This window comes from Poecilia formosa, unplaced genomic scaffold (assembly GCF_000485575.1).
Source record: "Poecilia formosa unplaced genomic scaffold, Poecilia_formosa-5.1.2 Scaffold270, whole genome shotgun sequence".
In the NCBI taxonomy this organism is placed as follows: domain Eukaryota; kingdom Metazoa; phylum Chordata; class Actinopteri; order Cyprinodontiformes; family Poeciliidae; genus Poecilia; species Poecilia formosa.
The window spans coordinates 202729-230054 of record NW_006800209.1 but is presented as its reverse complement, the minus strand read 5'-3'; the positions used below and the strand labels follow the sequence as shown (position 1 = coordinate 230054).

Below are 27326 nucleotides of genomic sequence, written 5' to 3'. Positions count from 1 at the left end.
TATCTATCTATCTATCTATCTATCTATCTATCTATCTATCTGACGGAGTTGACGCAATGCCAAACTATGTCAACTCCATCAGAGTTTTTCTGACTCTTTCAGTGAAATTGTTGTCAAATCTCACTTAATTGTGCAATTAATTCATTTTAATGTATTTTACATGCATTGCATTACTTCACATGTACCAAGTTTTTCATTTTATTCACTAGTTTGTCACCACCTTCAGTTCTGTCAGATGGATTTTTTGTTGTTTTTGGTTTTAAATAATATTTCTTTTGTTTCTTGAGAAGCATTTGCTGTAAAAAGAGTAAAATATCACTAATAGGTAATTAAAAATTATTTTTTATTTATTTTTGTCAGATGATGATGACAACGTTCTAGGTCAGGTCGATTAAAAATTTAATTTAAAAAAAAAAAAAATCAGGCATTATTGGGGGGCACCAGAACTTCTGAGGACCCCATGACGTCGTCTTTTCTCTTCCTTTGCTAAGAGGGCTAGTTAGCTCTGGTTAGCTTATATTATTCTTTAGTTTTTTCTTCTGTTTTATTCCTAAATTGCTCGTCACAACCATGATGTGTCAACTCCATAACTGACAATTTACAAAACTTTGATAAAATTTTGTGAAATAAAGGCTTAATTTTGGTTAACAACTGTAAAGATTTCATGGACCTGACGAGCTACAATATGGCCTCCTTCAGAATAACATCAAATAAATTGAGGTAGTTTGGCTTTTTGTCAACTCCATCAGATGTCAACTCCATCAGAGTTTTTCTGACTCTTTCAGTGAAATTGTTGTCAAATCTCACTTAAATGTGCAATTAATTCATTTTAATGTATTTTACATGAATTGCATTACTTCACATGTACCAAGTTTTTCATTTTATTCACGAGTTTGTCACCACCTTCAGTTCTGTGTCAACTCCGTCATGCACTGTCAACTCTGTCTGATGGACTTTTTGTTGTTTTTGGTTTTAAATAATATTTCTTTTGTTTCTTGAGAAGCATTTGTCTGTAAAATGAGTAAAAATATCACTAATAGGGTCATTAAAAATTATTTTTTATTTATTTTTGTCAGATAGTGATGACAACGTTCTGGGTCAGGTCGATTAAAAATGTAATTTAAAAAAAAAAAAATGTTGCAACTGGGAGCCTGCACCTTAGCATCTTTACATTTCCTAAACATTGTTTGTCATATTTGCATACATAAGGTTGAGAAATAATTTTAAAAAAATATGGGAAAATTAAAACCCATTTTGTCCCCATTCTCAAGAATCACTGACTGTATTTCTGAAGACAGTTTCGGTGAGGCAAATACAGCTTGAGAAGTGTTATTGTTCTCAGAGACAGCGGCTGCTTGGCAGTGGATGTCCTGGTTCTGAGAGATCTAATCGAAGTCCAGGAAGACGAGGAGCATCGAGTTTGCAAACGGCTGAGTGTTTGGAGATAATAAGCTCCTGCTGTTCTCTTCTTTTATCTTCAAAACAGGGTCAAAATTCAAAGCAGTTGCCCCATTACTGCGTAGTACATCAGCCTTTCTCTAATGGGCGTGCGTCTGAACTTTGTCCCACTGTGGTGTCAAACAGCTGACCTGAAGTTTTCCCACATCCAGCAGGAAAAAACAAAGCGAGGCTACACAGCTGCAGCTCGTGACCTTTTTCCTACCGGTTTTTCTGCCTTTTTGCTGATAATAGATGCTGCGCATTTCCACCTTAGCAACGTCTCATATCGCTACGCAATGAAATAGCGAGTTATCTGTTATGTAAACAACTATTCTCTCCTTTGTCACTTGCTAGAAGTTTGTGACAATGTGGGTTTGATGCTATAATTTTATGAACAGGATTGACACAAAAAACAACATAAAGACGAATCAAATCTTCAGCAGGAAAACATTGAATGAGCTAATTACTCCCAATGTGAGATGCCTGCAATTAGATAGGTAATATTAGAAGATAAAAAGAAAAACAGTACAATGGAAATTTTAATTAACAAAACATGAGACTGTTTGTACAGGAACGGCCCGTATCATAAGACCTGACCTCATACTCTGGGAGTGTGGCATACCAGAGTCCAGCACCGGATTTCCAGAGGGACGCAGTGAAACGCCGTCTCCAAGTTCAATGTCTCTACATGACTTTAAAGGGACAGTGTTATGTAAAATTGACTTTTTTGAACTTTACTTCATATTATAATGTTATTCCCGTCATAACAGCTATACCTGGAGAGTTGCCTTGATTCTTTCACGCATGTATTTAATCTCCATGGCAACCGTTCAGCTGTACAAAACGCCTGGGTGGACCTAGCCCCGCCTTGGAGCTGTGGTGTCAGCTCCTTCAAACTAGTGGCAGCAATTAGCAAACACCTGGTGGATCTGCACATCTGCTGAGCTCATTATGCCGTTGATAAAAACGTTGTCAAAGGCTCTTGTGATGTGTTCCTGAAGGTGAAAGAGATAGAGGCCCAATTTCAATTTCAATTTGATATACACGGCATTATTCTAGCAACTGAAGGTAATGTAGTTACTTGATTTTGCTATAAAATGGCTCCTTGTGGCTGGAAAGTAGATGATACTGCCACTTTAAATGAACAACATCAAGTCTTTGTATTTGTATTTTTTTTTTTGTTTTTTTTTTTGTTTTGTTTTTTGTTTTGTTTTTGCAGTATTGTAGGTCAAACAGCACCGGCCTGTCCTCTGAACATGTTCTGTACGAGACCATGTGTCTCTGCTGTGGAGGAAAACAGCAGCTGGAAGAGCCATGTGAGAATATGACTGATGGATCTTTGCCCACACAGACCCTGTCTGCTAGGAAAATGCCTCTTGAAGTGTGAAAGCTGTCCATCAAGGGTCTTTTCTTAGAATAGGTGACGGGGCGGTGGGAAATTAGGAAGCAGCCGCCTTGGCTGCAAGCGCTGCTGTGAGATAAATATCTGCAACAGAACCTGCAGGTGGTGTTCTCATCGTACGTCTCTCTCTGGACATTATCGGGTCACTGCAGCCTGTTTGTGAAGCCCATGTGTTACACTGTGATGGGAAATTATTTGTTTACAGGATACAGACAGGAAAGACACTCTTCTCCCCGACTGTTCTACACAGTCAAGAAAGGAAGCGCGATGTTTGACACATACTCACTCGTGACCAATAGTAGCACAACAACGCTGGGAGAAGTCGTCTCAAAGTGCACGTTTTGTAGCTTAGCAAGATGTTACATGAACCCACTCTTTAGTAAAAGTGAGGCTGTTGTTGTTACACTTTCAAAAAGCAGAGTACTAGAGTATTATGTGGTATGCGGTACTGTCAGATTAATTGTACTCAGTGACAGTAGCAGTACTTAGAGTTTTACTCAACTAAAAGTAAAACAATACATTACTCAAATAAGAATAAAAAAAGCATTTCTTAAAAATGTCACTCTAGTGCTGAGGAACTCATAAGAAAACCTGATTAAATATTTTAACATTATGTGTAGACGGTCATAAAAATGTAAAGCCATGTGCAAATTCTTGAGTTTATTACATGTTTGTGAGTGTAAGCAACAGAAGAATGAAATTTACTTCCACTAACGATACTGACTATTACTGTATGTTTACTTTACTGGTGGTTTACTTTACTTTAGTGGTTCAGTTGACAGAAAATAACATTAACACAACAAAGCTTGTGCACAAACAAGAAGTCTCACTTTGACATAAACTGTAGGCTTGTCTGCATCCGGTGCACTTTTGGTGACAATGTGCTTCTTCTTCATTTAAAGGACTTAGTCATTGTTGGTAGAGAAGCCAGAAATTTTACTGAAGTAAAGGTAGTGGTACATTACAAAAATGAGTGCTTAACAGTTTTTTTTTTCTTGTTTTTTTTTTTAGAAAAGCTGTGGATTAAGAATCAAACTCCATTTTTTCCAATGCATCATCAAGCTGGAGGATTTTATTCAATAGAAATGTTCTCAGGAAAAGATAATTTTCATAAACTTCTACTCTGAAGTGACTTAAACAGGAAACTTCACTCTGATTTAATGTCAGACGGTAAAGAGAAAAACTTTTCCAAGCGACCTATTATTGATATTAGTTAGCATATCTAACACCCACACAAGATGAGAACATTGAAATCCTTGTTTTATTTTGTTCTCTTTGTACTTTGAAACATTACAGTTTAAACAAAAAATACATTTAAACACCGGAATAAAACACACAATACGCTCTGTTGAATAAAAGTGGTTGTTTTAATTTCCTCTTCACTCCACAGTGTTTTTACACTGTATATCACTCTATCCACCAAATTAGTTAAAGTTCCTGTCTTATTGTTACAGTCATACATGTCTTTCTGATTACGTTCCCAGTTTTGCGCTGGACTTTGTCACAGTTTGAGTGAAAAACACAGAGAAGAGATTGCTTAAACGTCAGTGGTCCCGCTCCACCGCAACGACATTAGATTTCATGTACTGGTTTTAGATAAGCAGCACACAACACTGAAGGAGGAGAAAAACACAGAGCGAAAAACACCAAAAACCAACACATATTTTCACTTCACACACACACACACACACACACACACTGACGCTCCCTGTTGCTCACTCTCGCACATAAACACACACACACACACACACACACACAAGACAGGCACTCGTTTTTTTATTATCAACAACAACCACACACATAAACACCTGAAACCAACAGACACCAATGTAAGTACCGACAGTACAAAAAAATCCAAAAAATATCTGAGAATATACAAGTATTTACAGCTCAAGTATACACCCTGTCACTCTCACCATAGATACTCAGTGTGAATTTATCAGAATGTACATCAATATGTACAGGTTAAATACATCATCTTAAATACTATAAATATAACTATATTTGGTCACATAAAGACTATTTGCACATTTAAATAGATTTATTGGTACTATGTCTTTGTCAGCTTCTTGTTGATGAACTCCAGAAGTTGCAGCGGACATGTGGACAAGACAAGGAGACCCTGGAGTCTTTGCTTTCGGTCCTATTCATTATTAACCACAGATAACAGCTTTTTCTGCCTTAGACATCTTTGTATATGTTTAAGGCAAAATCTACATAGATCATTGATCATAACACCATCATGAGTGGCGGGTAGCTGGGACTGTGCTCTGTTCAATATTAGTGTTTAGAGGGCAGTTTTGCTACTTTTATTGATGGCAGTGCGTTTTATTGTGAAGCTGTGCTCTCAGTGTTTTGCAGGATGCTGGATTTAAAGCAGACAATCAAAATGTCCGTTCACCAGTCAACATCCTCTGACTGCAGGGTCAGAAATGCAACTTAAAATTTCACTCATCGTGACATAATAGTAAGTCCTGGAGGCCCACGGTTCTGTGCTGTCCTAAAATGTGCTTTGACCTCAAGCTAAAGCTGCACTTTCAGATATGTGCCTTTGTTGCAGGTGCCATTTCAAAAAGGTGTGCCTTGCAAGTTGTCTGAAATTGTTAGAAAAAGAACCACAAGTAAATTGAACAGCTCCATTCATATGTGATAAAAGGGTATTGTTATTTATCCTGATAGATAAAGATAAAGAAAGTGTTAGGGGAGTCCTTTGAGAAACTTTAGCATTTCATTGTGTTGTAGCAGGATAAGTGGCTTGGAATCCATGGAAATGTTGCAGATATTACAATTATTCTGCAAAAACTCCATATTTTGGCTTAAATACAACAAAAACTAGAGCTTATTGTGTCAAAATGGTAAAGGAATCAAAGTCATTACACGAGTATATAACATATATTAATTCTAGATGATTATCTTGCAAAAGCAGGTTTCACTAAAAATCAATAAAATTCAAAATTCTAAGATTTTCACCACTTGTTTCCTGTGCTTGTTCTTGACATTCACTCCCTGCTTTTTTTTGTTTTTGTTTTTTATTAATATATTCCCAAAATAAATAAGTAAATACATATATAAGTATATTCTCAAATTTGTGCTTAACAAACAACTCCAGGGTCTGAATCTAATTAAAGTGCTCATGTGAACGAGACAAAACATTTCTGCAAACAAAGAAAACAGCAGTGATCAAACGACAAAAAGCATAAGGCAGACGACACAGATGCTGCTCAGACACCAAACAAATGTCACTGATTCTGCCTCACTCCCTTTGTGGGGGCAGTCTCAGGTACTGGTGCTTTCACAGGGAGGGGCCACAGACAAAATAACACCACTGGTTTCTCTGCTGGCCAGCAGTGACATCCAGTGGCCAAATCCAGGTACTACCACTTATCTAAAACAATGTCACATTACATTTCCACTGTCTTTCAAGATTATACATCAAAAATGATTTAAAAAAAGGCTTTGTTTTCACACTTTGGATAGCAAAGAAAGTGTAACTTCTAGTGCTTATTGAATTATGTTGCCACAATAAGAGGAATGTACAAGACTTAAATCCAAATCTCATCCTCGCAGAGATGGAATTGTGACTGGTAAACAAGAAGCATGGCAGTGAACCACATGTATTCGGTGCGTTGAAACAACACTGGTGAGGACTGTATGTAGGGCACGGGTGGATGTGCAGGTGGAGCAGACAAAGCAAGGTGTCTGCGCCACCGCTCCTCCTCCACATCGGATCAGAATCGGTTTCTATGGTGCATGTTGCCACGGCTTCCTGAGTAACGCTGCTCTATTTTTAAACAGGCAGGTATGCCAGGAGCTCTAATTCAGCTCTAATGCAGACAGCACACAGACATACAAACCTATATGTACTCCGAGCTCCCGTCCCTGTCTGCTTCCTTAAAGCAGAGGCTCATCCGCAATCCTAAACCGTTCGTTAAAAGTCACGCCACGCTCAACGAGGAGGAACGTTGTTGAAAAGACAAGTGTTAAGGCTCAGAGATGCTCTAAACATGGCAGGTGTCTGTGGTTCTGTGCTTGTAGAAATGACGAGGGGCTGAGGTAACCCCTCTTTCTTCTCTATTGCAGCGTGTACGCATGGTGGGGTCTCCGACTATTGCACAACATATATATACAGTGTTCGAATGTACATTAGAGGGGGAAATAGAGATAGAAGGAGATTTGTGATTCAATGAGCGCTGATATTATTGCTGATGCGTGATAGGGACAAAAAACTCCAAACTATAATGTGCTTGTAACACTACCAGAATCTCGCACTACATATTGTGACGGATGAATGTTTGACCACTTTTGTTTCCACATGAAAAGTTTTCTGATACTTATCAGATGAAGGATGGTGTATTTTTTTCTAAGTCTCCTTCAATCCTATTCCCATAGCAACAATCTTCTCCAGTGAACCAGCAGAAGCACAAACTGGTTCCTGAAAGCATTTTGAGTTCTGTACCATTCAAAGCATTGTAGCATTGCCCGCTGCTTAACCTCAGAGAGAGTTTGTATAGAGATGCACCCATCTGAATTTTGTGGCTTTTTCCGCTCAGATTTTAGCCAATTCCCATTTCTGTTCAAGCACAAGATATTAGCAAGTAGTGGTGCTAGCATAAGAAAAACAGTCTTCCTCTTGTGGACGTTCTAGGGAATTTAAACTCTTGACTCTTAAATTTCCAAGCTGTCAGTTTTTCCACATGTGGCATTTTACAGGACAGACAGATATCAAAAGGTTGAAACAGAGAACCATTGCAGTAAGCTGTAAAGCTTTCCACGTCTTCTAGATAGAAAGCTGTAAAATTATTTTTAAATTCAGCTTAAATTTGTGTTTCTCCTCTTTATTTTTAACACCTCACTGATACTTAAATTGTAACTCATTTTTTTGCTGATAAACTGTCTAAGTAGATCATTTAGGATTCCAGCTTTATGTTTCTGTGCAAATGTGACATTTTTGTGCATATTATTTCAGTTCTGTGTTATTTTACCTAAAGCCACCTCAGTGCTGGCCCCTTTTGGTCAAACAGCGCTTAAGCAGTTGAATACTCCTCTTTGTTTAAAGCAGTATGGCTTTTCATCACACAATGTTTGGGTATAAAACCATCTCACTTGGACACACAGCCCCACCTGGTGGTGAGTTAGGAGTTGGAATAGCGTGGCAAGCTTTGATCGATAGAGTTACTCAGATTTGCGATTGTGTGATTTATTTGCGATGAAGACACGGGGTGGACTGGGTCTCCTCTGCTCTGACTACTGGTGACGGTGTACTGCAGAACGGTCTTTTGGTCTTTTGATAAAAAGTTGCTACAGGTGTCTGGAAAGTCACTAAACATAGTGACAAAGTTTATAAGTTAACAATAGTGCTTCTTTTGTCCTGACCACGACTAACCCCCTCTGCTCATGGCCACACTCGGCCGCACCTTTCTGTGTCTCTTGTCGCGGCCCACTTTGCCAGAATTTTTTTAAAAACTGTCAGGGGCGGGTTTATGCTAACCTTCTTCCCACAGTAACAACTTCCACACTGAGAAGTGTTGTCATGGCATTGTTCACTGAGCAAAAGAGCAGACTTGGTTTTCTGACTGCCATATCACGAGCCGTTTTCTGTGTGCTTCTCTATTTTTCTTTCTCTGGAGGTTAAGGTGTGAGGAATGCTGCAACTGAATTTTCTCCACCTTCTCCATCTCCCTCTCCTCTAGTTGAGAGGGCTTCATTTGTAAGTGGGAGGACGTTGGAGCTCATTAGATCATAGCTCAGACTCGGGCGAGCCAATGTTCTGGTATCCAGTCTTGGTGCTGGTGCCGTAGTTGGTGTTGGTCATCTCTTGGGTGCCACCGGGCCCAAGATAAGCGCGGTGGGCTGGCATGGGGGAGGGCGCCTCGCTGGGGTTCTTGCCCAGGATGAAGCGTTGCTCGTCCTGCTCCTCCAGGTTGGAGATATCCTTCATCATGCCCTTACGGTAGGAGACCGACAGCTTGTTGGAGCCGTCGGAGACCAAGTTGAAGTGGCGGGCGATGAAGACAATGGGCAGAGGCAGCATGGCGACCACGATGAGGGCGTAGGCCATGGCTAGAGCCCATGGAGGGTAGCTGTGGAAACGCTCTGAGCCCTAAAGGTAAAAAAAGAAATGGTAAAATCAGATAAAAACAGATTTTGGGTTAAAATCCATGCAAGTTTATGAAAATTATGTTTCAAGAAAACCCACAAAGGTAGCCAAGTACAATTACTGGAACCCCTGGTAAACATGTGGACAAAAGCCTTAATTCATTAATATTAAGGAACCATCTTGGCTCCAAGATGCAACTCTTAGCTACACTTCTTTAACCAGCTGTCAACTTTGGAAAATATTTTACTTCCTTTACCGTGTTGCTAACTTATGCCCTCTATCAGCTAAATTTAACAAACATTTACAACAATAATATAGAAAAATGAAATTAAATTAATTCAATTGTTTTAGATGCAGTTAAAGATGGTCCAACTTGATGATAATTATAGTAAAATACATTCACAGCCGACCATTTCCATTAAACAGATCCTGAACTTAATGTTTTTCCCTCTGACTGTAGGAGTGATTGAGTTACAGCGACTGTTTTTATATCTCTTAAGAACTAAATGCAATAAAATAAAGGCGAACAAATAGGTTAGTGGATCTACGTAAGTCGACTGTTCATGCATGAGAAGGTTTGAAGTTTCTAAGCACGTTTACGCATCTTTGGAATGAATACCAAGAAGATGGTAGCAAAAATATTGACAACAAGAAAATTTTATATTGGAACACATCCAAATTAATTCAAACCAATTTAATAATATATTTTTTACTTTCCCTGTCGTTCACCTATATTCTGTGTAATAAAAAGTGGCAGGCCGGAGGATCTGACCTCTTCCTCCACCCATGCGTTGTATCCTGCAGGACTGACAGACATCTCTATGACGGTTGCAGCAATGAGCACCACCAGGATGGTGGGGGACACGTATCTCCACATGTAGTAGTAGAAGGTGTACGGTCTGAAACCCAGCATATCCTCCAGATCCTGCATGAATCTAAAAGTTCAAAACAAGAATCAAAACACGACAATTAGATTTTGGGGAAAATGTCCACTTGCAGTCACTTATTTTCTCACAACGCACACAGTTAAGCAGCGGCTTCTTGCCACGGTACCTCTTAGTGCCGTATATCCAGGCTACAGAGATGTTCTCCAGGATCACGACCACAGTGAGAGGCAAACCAGCGGAGTAGTCATCAAACATGGTGACAAAGTAGTTCCCTGAACGCTGCACGAACAGCAAGCCCAGCAGGAAGGCTATTATGCAGCAAACCACTAAAGTGGACACAAACAGGACAGAAACACGCCGTTAAAATCCGATCCCACTCTCCGATTCTGGAAAGCCAGAATGAGGACTCACCGCACAGGATCTCCTTCCGGATCTTGAAGGCGTCCAGTATGGGCGTGGTGATGCCGGTCATGGTTCCGATCATGCTTCCCAGACCCAAGTTGATCAGCATGAAGAAGAACATGACAGACCAGAAGGGGCTGGCGGGGAAATGTGTCATGGCCTCGGTGAAGGCGATGAAGGCCAGGCCGGTCCCCTGAACCGCCTGGAAGGGAGGAAGATGCTGGAGATGGTCACAGCTTTCAAAAATAACAACTGAGCTGCTGAAAAAAACCAAGAAAAGGTCTCAGCCACCGGTTCATTAATGATATCGTAACTGGAAACATTCACTGTGTGTAAAGTAACTGTGAATTTAAACGTCCTTAAAAACAGACCAAAAAACTGGAAGCAATGAAAAGAAAATACGTTCAAAAAGGTATTGTTGCTTTTACAGTCGTTTTTCCTTTACCCATTTTTTTTAATTTATCTACTCGTATGCTTTGAAGCTAAATTGTTTTTGGTGTGACCTTATTGAGTTCGTCCTCCAGGATGCAGGGGTCCAGACCCAGCTGGCCAAAGCTGTCCTCCTTCACCGTCTTGATGACTCCGTACATCTCTGAGTAATCCTGAGCTGTCAGGTGGGAAAAGTTGATGTGAGAAGGAATCAGCTCCCTACTCAGCACACCTGTGTTCAGGTAGCCCAGAATCTTCTCTGCGTTCCTGGAGAGGAGGTAAAGATAGATGTGTTAATGGTGACTAAAAAATTAAATCGTCTCCTGAAGAGTGACTCTATAAGACGTACTCACTCGACAACACACTTCTCGTTCATGACGTTGGCTTTGAAACCCAGCACAGCAAACACCACCAAAGTGGCCAAGATGGACGTGACAAAGTTGATGACGGAAACCAGAGCTGCGTCGAAGTGGCAGTTGTTGTCCCTCTTGTTGTAGCTGGAGAACGCGATGACGCCTCCGAAGCCCAGGCCGAGGGCGAAGAAGACCTGCGTCGCTGCTTCCCTCCACACCTGCGGCTCCAACATCTTCTCCAGCTAGCGAGAAGAGGAAGTGACAAGATTAAAGACCATGTTCACTCACCGTGACATAAATACAGCTCTGGACAGAAGCTCACTGTGGATTTTGAGTTCTGTATGAATCCTGGGCTTGTGTCAATGTATTTAACTGTTCTTTTACCAGTAAGTTAAGAAAAAAATATGCATTTTCTCTGCAGATCACTCAGATTCATTTGACTAAAAAAACAGGTGAGGTGTTTGTAGATTTATTTAAGGTTGAATCTTTAATTTTGCTTGTGTGGGGATTGGTGAAACCAATTACAATTCTCAATTTTTAAATCCCTGAAGGGTGGCTGTGTCCACATTTCAAACTGAAAAGACCCAAACTAATATGACATTCATGCAGATACGTGAATACAAATGAATCTTCTGAAACTTTTTATATTGAATTTTACATTATAGTTACTTTAATGATTTCTCTTGTTATTACCACATTAACTATAACTAGTTTTAACCTGCAGAATGCATTAAAGAAATATCAAGAGACCAAATCTTATGCATTAGAAATAAGTGAATAAATTTGCCTAAAGATCTGATTTGAGCATAACGTAACTTAATTTTCACTGTTCCAACCCATAAAGAGGTCACTGCATTTACAGTAAATCAAATGCATCTATTGCTGTGTTTTGCACCCAAGAAGGTTTGAGTGTGCTTTCAGTCCGATTAAATCAATCTCTCTCGATTGAAGTAAAATCAGGAAAGTGACCAGGCAGCTGCAGGTGATGATAATTTTTCTCAGATCTAAAGGGAGTGTAGCTGGAGTACCTCCATATGGTTCATCTGCATGCAAATAAATCATTTCCATTTCATTCTGATTTCGTACCTTGACAAATTACATGTTTGTGTGACTTAGAATAGTTTCCTTTACACATTTTTATATTTGGATTTTAACTCCGTGGTTAGAAATTTTGCTGAAATGTGGAATTAGTTTGAACCTTGTCATTGTGTTTACAAAAACCCAAAAAATTTTAAGGCACAAACACATACAAAAAAAAACCCTGTAAATACACAAAAAACATATTTGATCTTAAACTTCCACAGTCAGATCGTCATTGCTGCAAAATCTCTTTAAAAATGTCCTTATTAAACTAATTTAGCTGCATTCTTTAAACTGTGTTTTCTGTTCCTCACCACTAGAGGGGGCCGCTGCTCCTTCTCACCTTCCTGAGTATTATTGACATTTTCATGAAATTGGATCTTAATGAGTGGTGCTTGAACTATGAGAGACGCTGACGTAAACCGTACACTCAGCTTTGAGAGGAGAGGGTTTATACTTTTTCTTTCACAGCAAGCAGCAAAATTCTGTGATTTTTAAAAATTTTTTATTTATTTATTTATTTTTTACTACTTTGACAACGAGTGTAATTAATGTAATGCTGCTTTGGTGTGGACAATGATCGCCTATTCTCTCTCACCTTGGGAGTGAACATGTGAGCGATGCCGTCTACCGAGCCCTTCAGCATCAAGCCTCGCACCAGGAAGCAGAAGAGCACCACGTACGGGAAGAGCGAGCTGAAGTACATCACCTAAAAGACGGAGAGAAAGTCAGCCGCATCACACACTGTTGCCATGGACACGCTTTTCTGAGACCTCACACGTAGAAGGAGAAGTGCAATCAAATCCACTTCCACGCGCGCTCCCAGAGCTGCTCTGTGTTTGCTTTGAACCAAATCTGTGAGATGAGCCCATGAGGCTGAACTCCTTCCCCCTGCATCAGATGGAGTTCAGCCATCTGATGCAGGGCCGGCTAAAGAAATGTGTCAGACCCGAACTGGATATAGCTCAGTGATATGCTGCATGACTCATAATTTGGCTCCAGAGCAGAGCGTGTCGAAGCTACCGACTACACAGCTGAATCGGTTGTTCCTTGGTTCGGCTTAAGCTTATCAATGTTGCATGTCCCTGGCTTCCATAATCTAGATGAGGTCCAAAAATAGATGCGTGTGGATGAGAGGCTTAGTATTTTACCTTTGCCCGGCAAGCAAAGTCAGAAAAGCCCTCATGGATATGGATAAATCAGTGATTAAAAACCCAAACGGAGAGCTCTGGCTGAAAGGATTTGTTATCTCGGTGTGTGAAGAAATAAATGAAATGAGAGAATGGGTGTGTGCAGGCTGCAGGTTCAGCCAGAAGAGCTGCCCACCTTCCCAGACGACTGGATGCCCTTGATGACGGCCAGGCAGACCAAGATCCAAGCCACCAGCAGGGACAGGGTCATCTTCCAGTTCAGGCCGCCGGTTTCGTCGATGGTGCTGGTGATGTTCAGAGTCTGGCGGTACCAGAAGTAGGTGGTGGCTGAGCTCTTCTCACATTCTGGCTCCACAACTAGATCAGCAGCAAGGAAAAGGAGACAGATTGACCTCTGGACGTCAACTGGGCCAGTTTAACATCCTAACCTAAACTATTCAGCTCAGTTCAGACGAGGTCAACGTTGGCTTCGTCAGACCAGAACAGTTTCTTCATGATGCTCTTTGTTAGGTGACTCCTTAAGGCAGCTGGACAGAGGTTTAATTAGGGAGTATCAGAGTAAAAAACCAAAATACAAATGCATGACGTTTCAGATATTAGGAGAGTAAGTAACAATTTAATCATTTTCCTTGCATATCACCCCCTTATGTGTAGTTTGTGCTGGTTTGTTGCATAAGATCCCCAAAAAATACATTGAATTTCCCTGTCCTTAACATGGCAGACTGTGAAAGATTTAAGGATTATGAATAATTTTTGCGAGAGCAATCTAATTCCGATTCTAAATTAGATTCAGAGCTGACGCTGAGTTTCACAGTGTGAATAAGGAGTCTTGGCATCAGCTGCTGCCACCAGCTGGTGGCAGTGCGGACCCAATCAGCCGGGTCAAACCGGCTAACGAGCCTTCACAACAGAGCTGTCCGAACGGTGACCTGCAGAGCGGCCTCAGCCACTGCAACAGCTCAGACGACTCTCTCCTGTGGAGGCTGCTACAATGCAAAAATGTTCTGCAGCTTTAAGCACAGCAATGGTAGGTCTGTCTCTCTCTCTCTGTATCTGCTGAGTCTAACTGCAAAATAAGAAAAAGCTCTCAAGCACCCATTTCTGTTTCTTTTCCCTCTGCTTTTGCTGAGAGCCTCTCACGGTGAGGTGGGCGTTTGGATTTTGCATTGACAAACTCACTGGCTTGGGTTCCGTTCTTCCTGATGGGGCATTCGGCCCATGGCAGCGGATACTGAAACGACTGGAAGAAGTAGAAGATGCTCCAGCCGATAATGACATTGTAATAGAGGCCAACAAAGCCGCAGACCTGCAGAGACAACAGAAAGGCTCGTTCGTTTAACGGCACACAGCGTGTCGAGGTGAGGCAGGGCACAGAGGCACACACACAGCAGCACAGAGCAGCTTGAGACGCGTATGAATTATTGAGCTGTTTGCTCTCTCCGCCAAGGCTGTGGTCCTCAAAGAGGCGGTATTTATAGACGCTGGAGCTCCCTCTGCCACATCTGAGCTGCCACACGCCTCGCTGCCCTCGGCTGCCACGGCTCCGCGTCCCCTCGTTCGCATTAGGCTGATGAAATTTGTGTCGGGATGACTGGCACGCAGAGAGGAGCCGCTGACGGAGCGACTCGGGTGCCGACAGGTTGTTTTAAGCTGCTGGTGATAATGTGATGTGGACACGATGGGTCAGTACTCCTGATGATGAGGAGGACAGACCGAGGCACAGATCAGATGTGGAGGTTTTCTTAAAGCAACTAGAGGTCATATGGCTCAGAGGGAAATGTTGTACAGCAGAATTGATGACTCTCTGTTGTTTAAACAAGAAAGAAGTGGGATGTCTTTATAATACGAGGATTTTTAGGTGATCATTAATAGGGCCGTAAAATTTATTTTGCTGATTAAATTTAAATATTCACATCCATAAAAAAAAGAATACAGACTAATGTAAGTAGTATTTACTCAAGTAGGTTTTGGGGGAAAACATATCTCTGGTGTAAATGTACTGCCTCGGTTTTCCTGCCTCACAAAAATAAATAAATATAATTGAATATAATTGTCACTAAACCCACATTTTTGTATTTTTATTAGTTTGATGCAATATTCTCATTTTAAATGTAAGTGGAACATTTTTAGTTTTAACAGAAACAAAGGCTTTCAAACATCCATCTGTGAGTAATTAACCTCTATAGATCGGGTTTCACTGAGTGACAAAGTTGCTGAAATAAACGGGTTTTTAATATTCTGATTCACTGAATGGGTCTGCGAATATCAGCCACCGTGAGTTTTGTTTTCAAAGGTTTTATGTTGTGAAAAAAATTTGATTTCATTATTTTGTAATAATGTTCATTTATACTCCTTTTCTTTTGCCTGCAGCAGAACGCCCCGGTCCGATCCAACCTGGGTTAACGTGAACTGACACGATAAACTCACCATGAGGCTGGAAACGCCGATGCCCCCCAGCTGAGGGTAAACGTAGTTCCACACCCCGATGCTGCCGCGCCTGATCCGCTGACCGACTGCCAACTCCAGGAAAAACAAGGGGATGCCGATGAGGAGGAGGAGGATGAAGTAGGGCACTAGGTACGCACCTGACAGAGAGCGGACGGGGGGAGGAAGCATGACAGAAGCAGTTTGTTCAGATTTATTTATATCAAGGTTCCAATGTGGTGAAATATGAAGCCTCTTCTAAAAGCAGCAGAGGAAACAATGTCTCGTCTCTCCTCTCCCTTTTATTTGCTCTAATATTTGCTTCTCTCCTGTCCTCTTTCAGTTCAGCCTCCTCTCAACATTTCACCATGACCCTCTTTTTCACAGAAGGGGAAAAAAACAAACCAAAAGGAAAGCACAGACGGCCACCGCAGACAGCAAGTCACATCCAGTCCTGCTTTCGTCAAGAAATGAAGAGGAGCCATGGCGACAGAAGCATCTGAAGCCAGAGACGTGGTTCACAGTGAGAAGGACTTCATTCATGTTTTACCTGATTCTAACAACAGGATCAGCCTGATGGAGAGAGAGCAGGAACCAAACCAAACAATGAAACGTGGCATGACAGCCGCATCTTTAATACAGACTCTTTTTCCATATCTCTACTGGACAGATGCAAGTTAATATGTGTCATTGAAAAGATAAACTACAAAGATCTTCTTACTGAAATAACTTATTAGTGTCAAATCCATATATAAATTAAATCACTTCAGGTAAGATACTAATGCTAGATATTGGTTGAACACATAAAAATAGAGTTTTGCTGTTTTGATCTCCTTTCAGGCAACTTTTTATTCCACTACTGAATATTTTTGACTTCGATTTGCACAAATTTAAGCAATCAAAGGCTTCATTTTCTTCACTTCAAAGCTGCACAATATTCTCAGCGCAATACCGTAAAGACTAATTACGTTTCGGCTGCATTATTACTGACATTCAAAGTAAATCTGTGCTCTGAATGCCCATTATATGCTTCGTCCAATGAATGGACTCATTTCTGCTACTTAAGTTCATTTTTAGCATCTATGACACTGAAACGTCTGGAGAGTTTGCAGGCACTGTGTGACATCAAAATACAAAAGTAAGCAAAACGTGGGTTAATCTTACTGGTTACTGGTTTTACACGTTACCATAGAAATCCACCTGCTAAAAGTTGCTCGCAGTGTCATACTTTGTGGTCTGGCACAACTCAATGCAGCTGAAGTGCGATATTTTACTGGCGAAGTACGGAGAGGAGGAGAATCTGACAATGACTGACTAAATGGAGGGGTTTAAACACAGAGGAGGAGGATTAGTGGAGTGAAATGTGTGAGTAATTGTGCTGATGCGTAACAGCTGTGAGAGAACATGAACCAGGGCTGAAGTGACAGAAAACTGACACGGAGAACATTATCTGAAAAGAAAATAACTCAACACAAACACAAAGAGCCTAATGTAACATAAATCCCAGGTGTAGAATCAGAACACTGACGTGAGGTTACAGAGGGATGAAAAACTCAAAATCTTGCTTTGGATTGGTCAGAGTTAGACTCGTGTTTTAAGAGTTGCCTGGTCCAACCAAGGATCGGGATCACAAGAAATGGAAATAGAGTGAAATATAAAGCCTTTAGAAAAACATGCAGTTTTATCAGATTTTCTGTGAGATTTGATCCCCTGTTGTTTCCATTAAAATGTATTAAAGCTCAACTATCAGGAGAAATAACACCAGCAGAGGAGCCAAATCGAAACAGAGATCTGGGTAAAACTGACCTTTTTCCATCTGTTAACATTTCATCAAAACCTCTTTGCATTTCATCCCTGTAAGGAAACCATTTTGTCTGCCGCTGATGAACTACTACATATCCTAGTTTAAGATAAGACAGGGTGAGATGACACATTATTGCCTGCTGCTTGCACAGACAGTTTTCTTGCAACGTCATCCTGGCAGCCATAACAGAGACAGAGTCAAAATAACAGCCGCAGGGAATCAATCAAATCTAAAAACCCACAAAATGGATCAGATAAAAATGGAAAATGACATGAAATGTCCAAAACTTCCATAAATCAGTAGTCTTTGTTGTAAGATTAGTTTGCTTGGTTGGTTTCTTATGATTTTCTTTGCAGGAAAGTGTTATTTTGCCACATCATTTATACTGTATTTAATTAAAATACTGTATTTACTGTATTTAATACAGTAAATACAGAAATACTGTATTTAATTAAAATATAAAAATGACGCACAGAGGAGCATCCGCAAAAACAATGTTCTATTACAAATCAAGTTTTAACATATTTGACATATTTTTGGTGAAAATAAGCTGCCTTGCTGAATGGTAAAGTACTTTTAAAAGTACTTAATATATATACTAATATTAATTTCTGCCATAAAGTTAAATTGAGCGTCGACTACAAACAGGGATCAGAGAATCGCCAAACAGCACAAAGTGTTTTCTTTATCCAACCAAGGAGGACAATAAAGCTCCATCAACTGATTCATCCTTTAGATTGGGTTACGCTTAAATCTGCACAGAAATACATTCAACGGCTCAAATCTGCACACATTAGGCTCTGAAACACATTTCATGCAAACCCTTCACAACCCACACAGGAGATCAACAATGTCTAAAAGCCTGGAGCATTCGTATTTATTCTTGAACTTCCTTCTTAGTCATCATCCACCTTCTCATTTCATTATAATAATAGTAAATCAAGCTGCCAAACACAAGATGCTGAGAGCTTTAGGAACAATAACAGACTGAGGCTTTTTCAGCTAAAATCTCTCTGCTTCCTCTCCTCAGTGATGACTGAACGCCTAATCCCACCGCTGCTGAGGGTGCATGTTGACTAATTCAGACAAATGCTGCAGAGCCTGCAGCTCTGACTTGGTAAGAGAGGTTTGCTCTCTGTGTGTCAGGTGTGATTTCAAACACACAAACAGCCAAAAGGGTTCCTGTCGACTTTGGAGCAAATTCTATTTGAATCGCATTAAAGCGAATTCATTCAGTCTCTTCCAGGCCTCAGTCTTAAGCAAACTACCAACTGGACACCTGAACTGAGGGACTGGGAAGTCTGCTTCTGTGGGAAACTAAACCAGCATCACGCTATGCGATCTGCAGCAAACGCATCGATCTCCAAGTGGAGGCTTCAAACGTAAATATGTTTAATTGTAAAGTTGTGAATACTGTAAAATTACAACCTTCAACCCAGTCAGTTTTAACAACTGCACGACTTCAAAGCTCCACAGACGCCATGCACAGAAAGAAATGCAATAAAATTGATTTTTGATCGATTTTTAGCTGATTAGACTTCTTTTAAAATTCACCGGTCATCATTAAGCTCATATAGATATCTTCCATTTCATGTTTTTGATGGATTTGACACTCTTTTCATATTTGATAAGTTATTTACATCCAAGCATTTTTATTTAGTTATTATTTTGTAGAAATGAATTTTCACTTTGACAATTGTTTATTTTTATCATTTCTTTTGTCAATAAAGGTCAATTTTTTTTTTGATAATGAGTGATTTGTAAGAGCTATAAGAGGCTAACACATGCAGGTTTTTCCAGGTACACATAAAATGTTATTGGATATTATTAACTATTTTAATACTCATTACTATAACAGAAATAACTCCAGTTGAAGATCCAGTTTCTTCGGTTTCTTTCAAAGACATTCATTTTGATAATCACCAGGTTTGCTTATGTATGGTGACATCCTAACAAAAACGGCGCCTCTAAATCATGAATTAATTGTGATTAAACACATTTTTGGTTCAGTTTCATCAGCCACAAAAAGAAGAATTCAAGCCCATCTGCTGAAAAAAATTTTTTTTATATATATATAAAATATGGTAATGGCGAACCAACCGGACATTGTGGTGGTGGATAAAGAACAGAGGAAAGCCGTTGTGGTGGATGTAGCAATACCAAGTGACCACAACATCAGGAAAAAGGAGCATGAGAAACTGGAGAAATACCAGGGCCTCAGAGAGGAACTGGAGAAGGCCTGGAAGGTGAAGACCACAGTGGTGCCTGTGGTCATCGGGGCCCTCGGGGCAGTCACCCCCAAACTGGAGCAGTGGCTCAAACAGATCCCAGGAACAACATCAGACATCTCAGTCCAGAAATGTGCAGTTCTAGGCACAGCCAAGATACTGGGGGGGACCCTGAAGCTCCCAGGCCTCTGGTAGAGGACCCGAGCTCAGAGGATGAAAGAGACCACCCGCGGAGGGTGAGAAGGGAATTTTTTATATATATATATATATATATATATATATATATATATAAATAAAATATATTATTACATATTAAATATATTTCAAATATTAGGCACAATAATTTTGTCATCCAAGGTCATCCAGAGGTAAAACAGATCACATTTTCATCTGTGTGGATGAATAAAAAGATTTCCAGACTAGACAGGAAGATGTTTCCTGCCCTGGTTTTGTGTAAAACAAGATGATAGAAACCTACAGTGTATAATTATCCTGTTTCAGTTCATCTCATACCAAGATGTCTTTTTTATGCCTGGGTTTCTTAATGATGACTTCTTTTTGTGTGTAAACAGGCAGTTTGTTAACAGTAGTTACATTCCCTGTAGTTATTTGAATGCCTCTATGATCTGCTGCGAATTGCCTTGTAAAGCAAATCAGCAGATCATTGGATTTACTGCTTGTCATGAATATGTGAGCGTGTTAAACCAAATCATAACAGAACAAACAGTTTCAGGGCAAAGATGCAGCACTTTGAGGAATTAACCCGGAGACATAGGCTGGCAATTAACCAGTGAGTTAGAGAGCTGTCTATTGTTGGATCTCGCTTAGAACCAGAACCAGAAAGAACAAAACTACAGTCTACTGGCAAAGTTTGCTTATGTAAAACAGACAACAAACTCTCACACATGCAGTCATCCATTTACCTCCACCGTTCTTCTGGCACAGATAGGGAAACCTCCAAACGTTTCCCAGGCCAACCGAGAAGCCGACCTGAGCGAGGATGTACTCCAGCTTGTTGTTCCACGCCGGCCGGCCGTCCTCGGCGTCCTGCTCCGGGAGCAGAGACCTTCCTGGGGCGGTGGACCCGGGACTCAGACCCATACTCATCTGACTGCTCTTATAATCCATGGGGTGCTCCAGGGACAGCAGGTCAGCCACAGACTCTGTGACCGGCTCATTGCTGTGCTCCCGCTGAGTCACCTTGGTGTTTTTTGGCATGGCTGCTGCGAACGACGGAGCTCCTTCAGAGGGGAGGCTGATGACGGGGAGCGAAGAGGAGGATGTCCGGCAGAAGAGCGGCCAAGTTGGTGTGTGTCGGGATGAGAAAGTTGTGCTTTTCCTAAATCTGTGAAGAGACGTCATATAGAACAAAATGTCACATTTTACGCAAAAAAAGTGTATTTTAAGAGGTTTAAGTCTTATATTGTTAATTTTAAAGTAAACCGGTATGACCAAACTTTTAAGCTCAATTGAGACATTTGCTCAATGTTTTAGAAAATTCCCACGTTTTTGACATGAAGTGGCGGTTTTGTGATGGTGAGAACGAACGCAGGAACCCAGTTTGAGATGATGATGATGAAAAGTTTAATAAGAAAGTGACTCAAAACAGTCCGGTTCAGGCAGCACGGCAGAAGGCTTAGCAACAGCTAAATACCAGTAGCAACTCAAAAGACAAGACTGAAAACGAGAGCTGAGTCGACACAGGACTTATCAGTTCTACTGTGACGACTACTGACGGTGACACACAAACACACAAGGATCTGACAAAGAACAGAGACAACAGGTGGGCTTAAATACACAGGGAGTAATCAGGGGGACTAGGTACACAATTGAGGAGCAGACAGGACATCACAGACTCACAGGGGAACAGAACTAAATAAACTTAGAAAAACCTAGAAATAAATACACAAAAAACTCAAATCCTCACAGTTTTGCCTTTTATTGAGCTCCATCCAAGTCTGACTTCCTTCTCCCAGCTAGAGAAAAGTGTTCCCACAGCACCATACTGACACCATTGTGTTTCGCCATGGAGAAAGCACGTTCAGGATGTCTCTGCAACTTAACCTTTTGCATGACGACCAAAACATCCCATCTTGGTCGGATCTGAGCAGAGTCCATTCTTGTCCATGTTTTCCCTGCATGCTTTGTGGCAATCTGCACATCAGATTTCTAATGACTTTCTTTCAGCTATGGCTTTCTCACCGCCTCTCTTCCATGTAGTACCAAAATTGTGGAGTTTATTGACCAGTTGACCTGCTGACTGAGCGATTAATCTCTGGTAGGTTTTCAGGTCTGTTGTACTCTTTTATTTTCAGATGATGGGGTGAACAATATTGTCCTACAGCCAAACCCTGATTTAAACTTCTCCTGGCCTGTCTGCTGCGTTTCTTGTCTCTATGAATCTGTTTGTTCACCAATCTCCTCTAACGAACAGCTGGACTCACACTGAGACTCAGTGACACAAAGGTGGTCTTCGTTGACATCTGAAGACAATTTGCTACACTTGTAACATGACACAAGGCACAGAAAATGGTTAACAATTGCAAAATACCTGCTAACATAAAGCTCATATCTTTCACAGGAGATAAAATATGTCTGAAAATCCAGGATTATTCCTAACATTTCCTCACCAGATCTCTAGTTTTCTGATGAATTGGTGATTGGATCCATCTCATAAACATTCACCAGCTGATTAATGACTTAAAATCTTAAAATAAAAGATGTAAAGTATCTTGTTGCATGTGAAAAAATGTCTCTAGCAGAAATGAAATGAAAAAGCAGACATAGATTTTTACTGAAACTTTATAAATCAACAACAAAGCAGTTAGGTTTTTGTTTAAAACCTGAAGTATTTTTAAACAGCAGCACTTGAGAGCCATGAGGCCGTTCTGTAATCCACTTCATTACAGCAGTTGAATCTCCCAGACTGAATTACAATCCGTTTCACAGTAAAGCCCATTATACCAGAGTTGAGTCATGTGAACAGCAGTGAATGGTCTGTGTGTCTCTCAGGAAAACGCAGCACAACTAAACTAAACCCTCTGAGCTTTAATCAGCTGTTAATGACTTTTTTTTTTTCTTATCAGGAGCTTTTACATGTTGTCAACAGGGTTTGTTTGTTTTTTTATTACTGTGTGAAACAATGTGACGTTCTGAAGTAATGGTGAATTTTTCTTTTTTAGTTGAGAAAAGCATGTTGGGTTTTCCACGGCATATAGAACCTTAACTACTTAACAAAAGAGAAACTGTGATCGATTAGTTTTATTGTCCTACATTTACGAGGATTTAATGGCCATTAACTGATTAAACCAGTAACCTACTGGTTTAGCATTGGTCTGTCCAGCAAGCAAAACCTCGTCTGTTTTCAATGGTTCCTACATTCATTCATTGTTGCTTTATGGTTTTTTTTTTATCACTCTATATTTTGCAGAGATAGAAAAAGGAAAAGTGAGAATCATTTGACTACTTGCACAGCCCACATTTAATAAAGTAATTCCAATAATTATTTCAACAAATAAACAACAAATTGTCAACACTTAAATTTCACACCTCACCCAGGCAGGAGTTTGTTTTTCTTCTTTACAAATGTTCGCTTCTTCATCACGGCAAAAATCCTCGAATGAACTTTTTAAATATTTCAATTTTTTTTTTTTGCTTTTGTTTTCACCCTTAAACATAAATAAAGCTACATGGAAATAAAACTAAAACTGAAGATATTGGGAACACTTCTTATTGCTCTTTTTGCATTACAAAAATTTGATTTGATAACTTTCTATATCATTTTCCACAAAATTTCCACACATCGTGTGCCTAACAGATCCACAAGTATCTGGTAAAATGTGCAAATGTCTTATTGTAATATTTTCTTACCTTACAGTAAACAGAGAACAATTCAGCCTTGCAGAGGTGAAATTACATTAATTGGTAACACTTTATTTGAAGGGGGTTGAATAAGACTGACATGACACTGTCATAAACACCTGTCATGGACATGAATAAGCCTTCATGAATATTTATGACTGTTGTCATAAAGCGTCATTTGGTAAATTATGACACTTTTAATACAAAGTTGACATTATTCAAAATGTCTTTGTTATGACAACTTGACATTAGCCAAGAAATCATTACTGATATAAATTTGTTATAAAAGAATTACTGATTGCACTTTAAAAATTAGGTAACTTTATGTTATTAAAGGTAAAGTTTAAACAGTAATGATCTCCTTAAGCATCAGGAAAGACTGATAAAGGAAGGTCATTAAAGATTATATAGGGAGATTAACAAAGTGAGGACTGCGCTGATGCTTTAAAAGTAATCGCAGCAAAACACAATCAATCTCTCTATAAATTAATGGTTCAATTTTTAAACTGAATTGGTGAAATATGTTTTTGATGGTGTTGTAATTAAATAATGTTAAAATGTACCATTCTAACTTGGGGAAATAAAAACAATAATATATATCTTATAAAGACTGGGACAAAATCGTTGGAGAAGAACTATGGATTTCTGCAAACAGAGCTTTTGTTCCAATGTCTCCTCTCATCTTGTGTTAAAACTCACTAAAGAACCCAAAAACCAATCCCAACCTCCATAATATTAAATGCACATATTTAGCTGCAGCATTATACATTTGAAACAAGTGTTTGAAATGCACAGGGCGTAAGTTAGCTGCTCTTGTGCTAATTAACTAAAGGTTGGCTAAAGAAAGTCTAACACATTACTGACACAGGTGACTTTTGTTAAATGCCAGAACAGCAGCTGTGCAGGTAGGAAATGAATGAGCAGACTGTCAAAGCTGAGGCAGACTTTTTGCTCCGGCAGCTCAAGGGCAGAGAAGAAAAGTCAGAGGTGTTTGATCTGAAGACAAGGAGCTTAATCTGAAAGCACATGCAGCCGACAGATATCTGAGCCCAGATTCCAGTCGGTCCTGAAGAACGGTAGCCTGATGTTTGAGGTCGTCTGAGGGGCTGAACGAGTCGCTCACACATCCACATTCCTCAGCAGTCACGACACACACATGGCTCTGAGGCAGGGCGCACGACGCACATTCCAGGACTGCAGCCCACAACTACTACACTGATTCATCCACAAGGTCCGCGCGAAGAAAGAAGCTCAGATTTGATCTGTGCACTGTTTTCACACAGATAGAAAAATCAGGAAAGTGGCAAACTACCCAAAGTGTCGAGATTGGGTATGATTTATAATTCGGAGGTGTCAAACACGTTTTCATTTCGACCCATTTCAAACATCTGAATGATGATTTTAATGATAAAACCCATTGAACAGTTAAAATATTAATAAACAGCAGTTCCTCCTGGATTTTGTGATTGTTTTTGGAATCAAAATCACAACTAGAAATATTTGCAAGGGATTCTTACTATATTTGCATTAATGTATGATGTTGAATGTGACTTTTTATTACTTGTGGTCTCAATCACAGACTATAACTTAGCATCAAGTAAGGCTGAGGCAGCAGTCAATTAAACCCAATGTTTTTAACCAATTTTGAAAAAAAATGTGCAGTAAAATAAAATAAGAAAGTGGGATGTGTTGATTTTGTGTGAATTTTGTGGATTTGTGAAAAACTGGAGTTACTTATTGATGTGAGTTTGAGTCTAGAGGGCCACATAAAAAGCTACAGAGGGACAGATTTGGCCCCCGGGCCTTCAGTTTGACACATGTGCTCTAATTGTTTCCCAAAATAGTTTTCAATTATGTTGAACAACTGAACAGGAAAGCAAACAGAAGGTCAAATTTAATCAATGACAAGTTTCCAATTTCACAAGTTATTGTGCAACTAAAGACGATAAAATGCCTCAGATTGACGTTATGTACCACTGTGCAACTTAAACTCAATATAAACACAACTTATATGTGGCAACAGCCTGAATTAAAGACTACACATTACCCTGAACACCCCACCCCCAAGGTGACACATGGTGGTGGCAACATTATGTTGAGGGGATGCCACTCTTTAGCTGATCAGAGGGCAAATGCAGGGTAATCCTTATAAAGAACTTGCAGCTTCCAGCAGGAATACAAACCCAAACATACAACCAGAACCACGAAACATATTAATGTGTTAGAATGGTCAAGGTATACATGAGCAAAGCTGTTAGAAATATAGCCCCCATAACATCTGTAATTGTAGAGACAGGTGGGTAAACGATTGACAAAAGGGAGCAAACTATCATTTTCCTTCCACTTCATAATTATGCACTACTTTTTGTTTGTCTATCTCATGAAATTCCTCTAAAACATATTGAATTTGTAGTGGTAACATGACAAAATTAAATTTTTAAAAAATAACTAAACAACTGGATATAAACACTTTTGCAAGCCCCCCAAAATGTTTCATCCAGAGGGTGGAGAGGATTGTACCAAACCTGCATCTTCCTTCAGCTACATCCCCGAGTTTCCACAGACCCCCTGGAGCTGATGATGCAACCAAACAGGTTCCTCATGACGCTTTGCTCCACTTGCATCTGCTGTGGTTGCCTAGCGATGGGCTCTTTCTGAAAAATTGAAATCCCATCTTCGCAGCATCAGTGCTCCTCTACGTCTCTCTCTCCCTCTTTCCCTCCTCTCGTTATCTCAAATGGTCAGACAATGATAATACATCCCCCGAAGGAAATAACAAGGAGCTGCATGTGACAAAAGTGAAGTGTGTGGAGGGGGGACGGAGAGTAGGTGATGGATCTGCAGTCGCATCTTTTGCCAGTATCAGTCAGGGAGGCAGCCATCACGCACGGCTCATGTCATCTGTTGGGCTTTTTTAGATTTGAACCAACTCCAGGCTGAAAATGGAGTCAGTGCAAATCAGACTCTGTTTGATTGGATGCTGAACTGAATGTTAGATCAGGAACAACAGCTGACTGAGAAGATCCAGCCGTCAGTCAGGCGAGAGCTGGAGGACAGATTCCGTACGTGGATAACAACCTCCGTCAAGGTCAAAGTAAGCCCCTAGCAGCGATGCAAACGGAAGTCAGCATAAAACTGAGCGTCGGAAAGGGAGGATTGATCAGCACAAGTGTTAATGTCGCGGGCCGAATAACCAACCAGGCTGTTCGTCAGGTGAGGAGCTGAATGCTACCACTCCTCTCTGTCTTATGACCAAAAGAGCCTCGCAAAAACTATAATAACACACACAAAAAACTAAATGCTGAACAGAAAGAGGAGAAAATGGAGCACACTAACGATGTGGTAGGTCCTACCTTCTTTGCGGTCTGCGGATCGGGCCGGTGTGGCTGCATAAATCCTGGGTGAATGTATGCTGCGTTCATTCAGCCACCGTCTCTGCATGCAGCATCTCTACGCGCTGCTAGATGCGAACTCAACAGAGAGCCTCCAGCCGCGCACAGCGCACGGTGCGTAAAGTCTGACGCAGGAGCTCAACGCCAGCCACAAGTTCCCTCGCTTAAAACTGCGATTAACCGGCCGATCGCCTCCGTTTGTCTCACTTCTCCTGCCGGATGATGCTCTCCAAATGACTTTCTCTCACTCTCGCCTCTGATTTCCACGTGGTTTCAGCCGTGTTGTGGGGCGGGAAAAAAAAACAAAAAACATTACTATGGAAAGTCACGACGAAGTCTGACGCAGGTTTGACTCATCCGCCCGTGCGCACGTCAG

General features: G+C 40.4%; 1 protein-coding gene across 1 annotated transcript; it reads right to left on the bottom strand.

Moving 5' to 3' along the window:
* Positions 1-4190: 4190 nt before the first annotated feature.
* slc6a17 (solute carrier family 6 member 17) lies at positions 4191-27326 on the bottom strand. The gene is made up of 12 exons (XM_007570878.2): positions 26912-27326; positions 20621-21042; positions 15669-15826; positions 14421-14547; positions 13417-13598; positions 12689-12799; positions 11011-11252; positions 10732-10924; positions 10238-10430; positions 9993-10152; positions 9712-9874; positions 4191-8942 (listed from the first exon to the last, which is right to left on the bottom strand). The coding sequence occupies exons 2-12, from the start codon at positions 20913-20915 to the stop codon at positions 8580-8582; spliced, it is 2187 nt and encodes a 728-aa protein (XP_007570940.1). The 5' UTR covers positions 20916-21042; positions 26912-27326; the 3' UTR covers positions 4191-8579.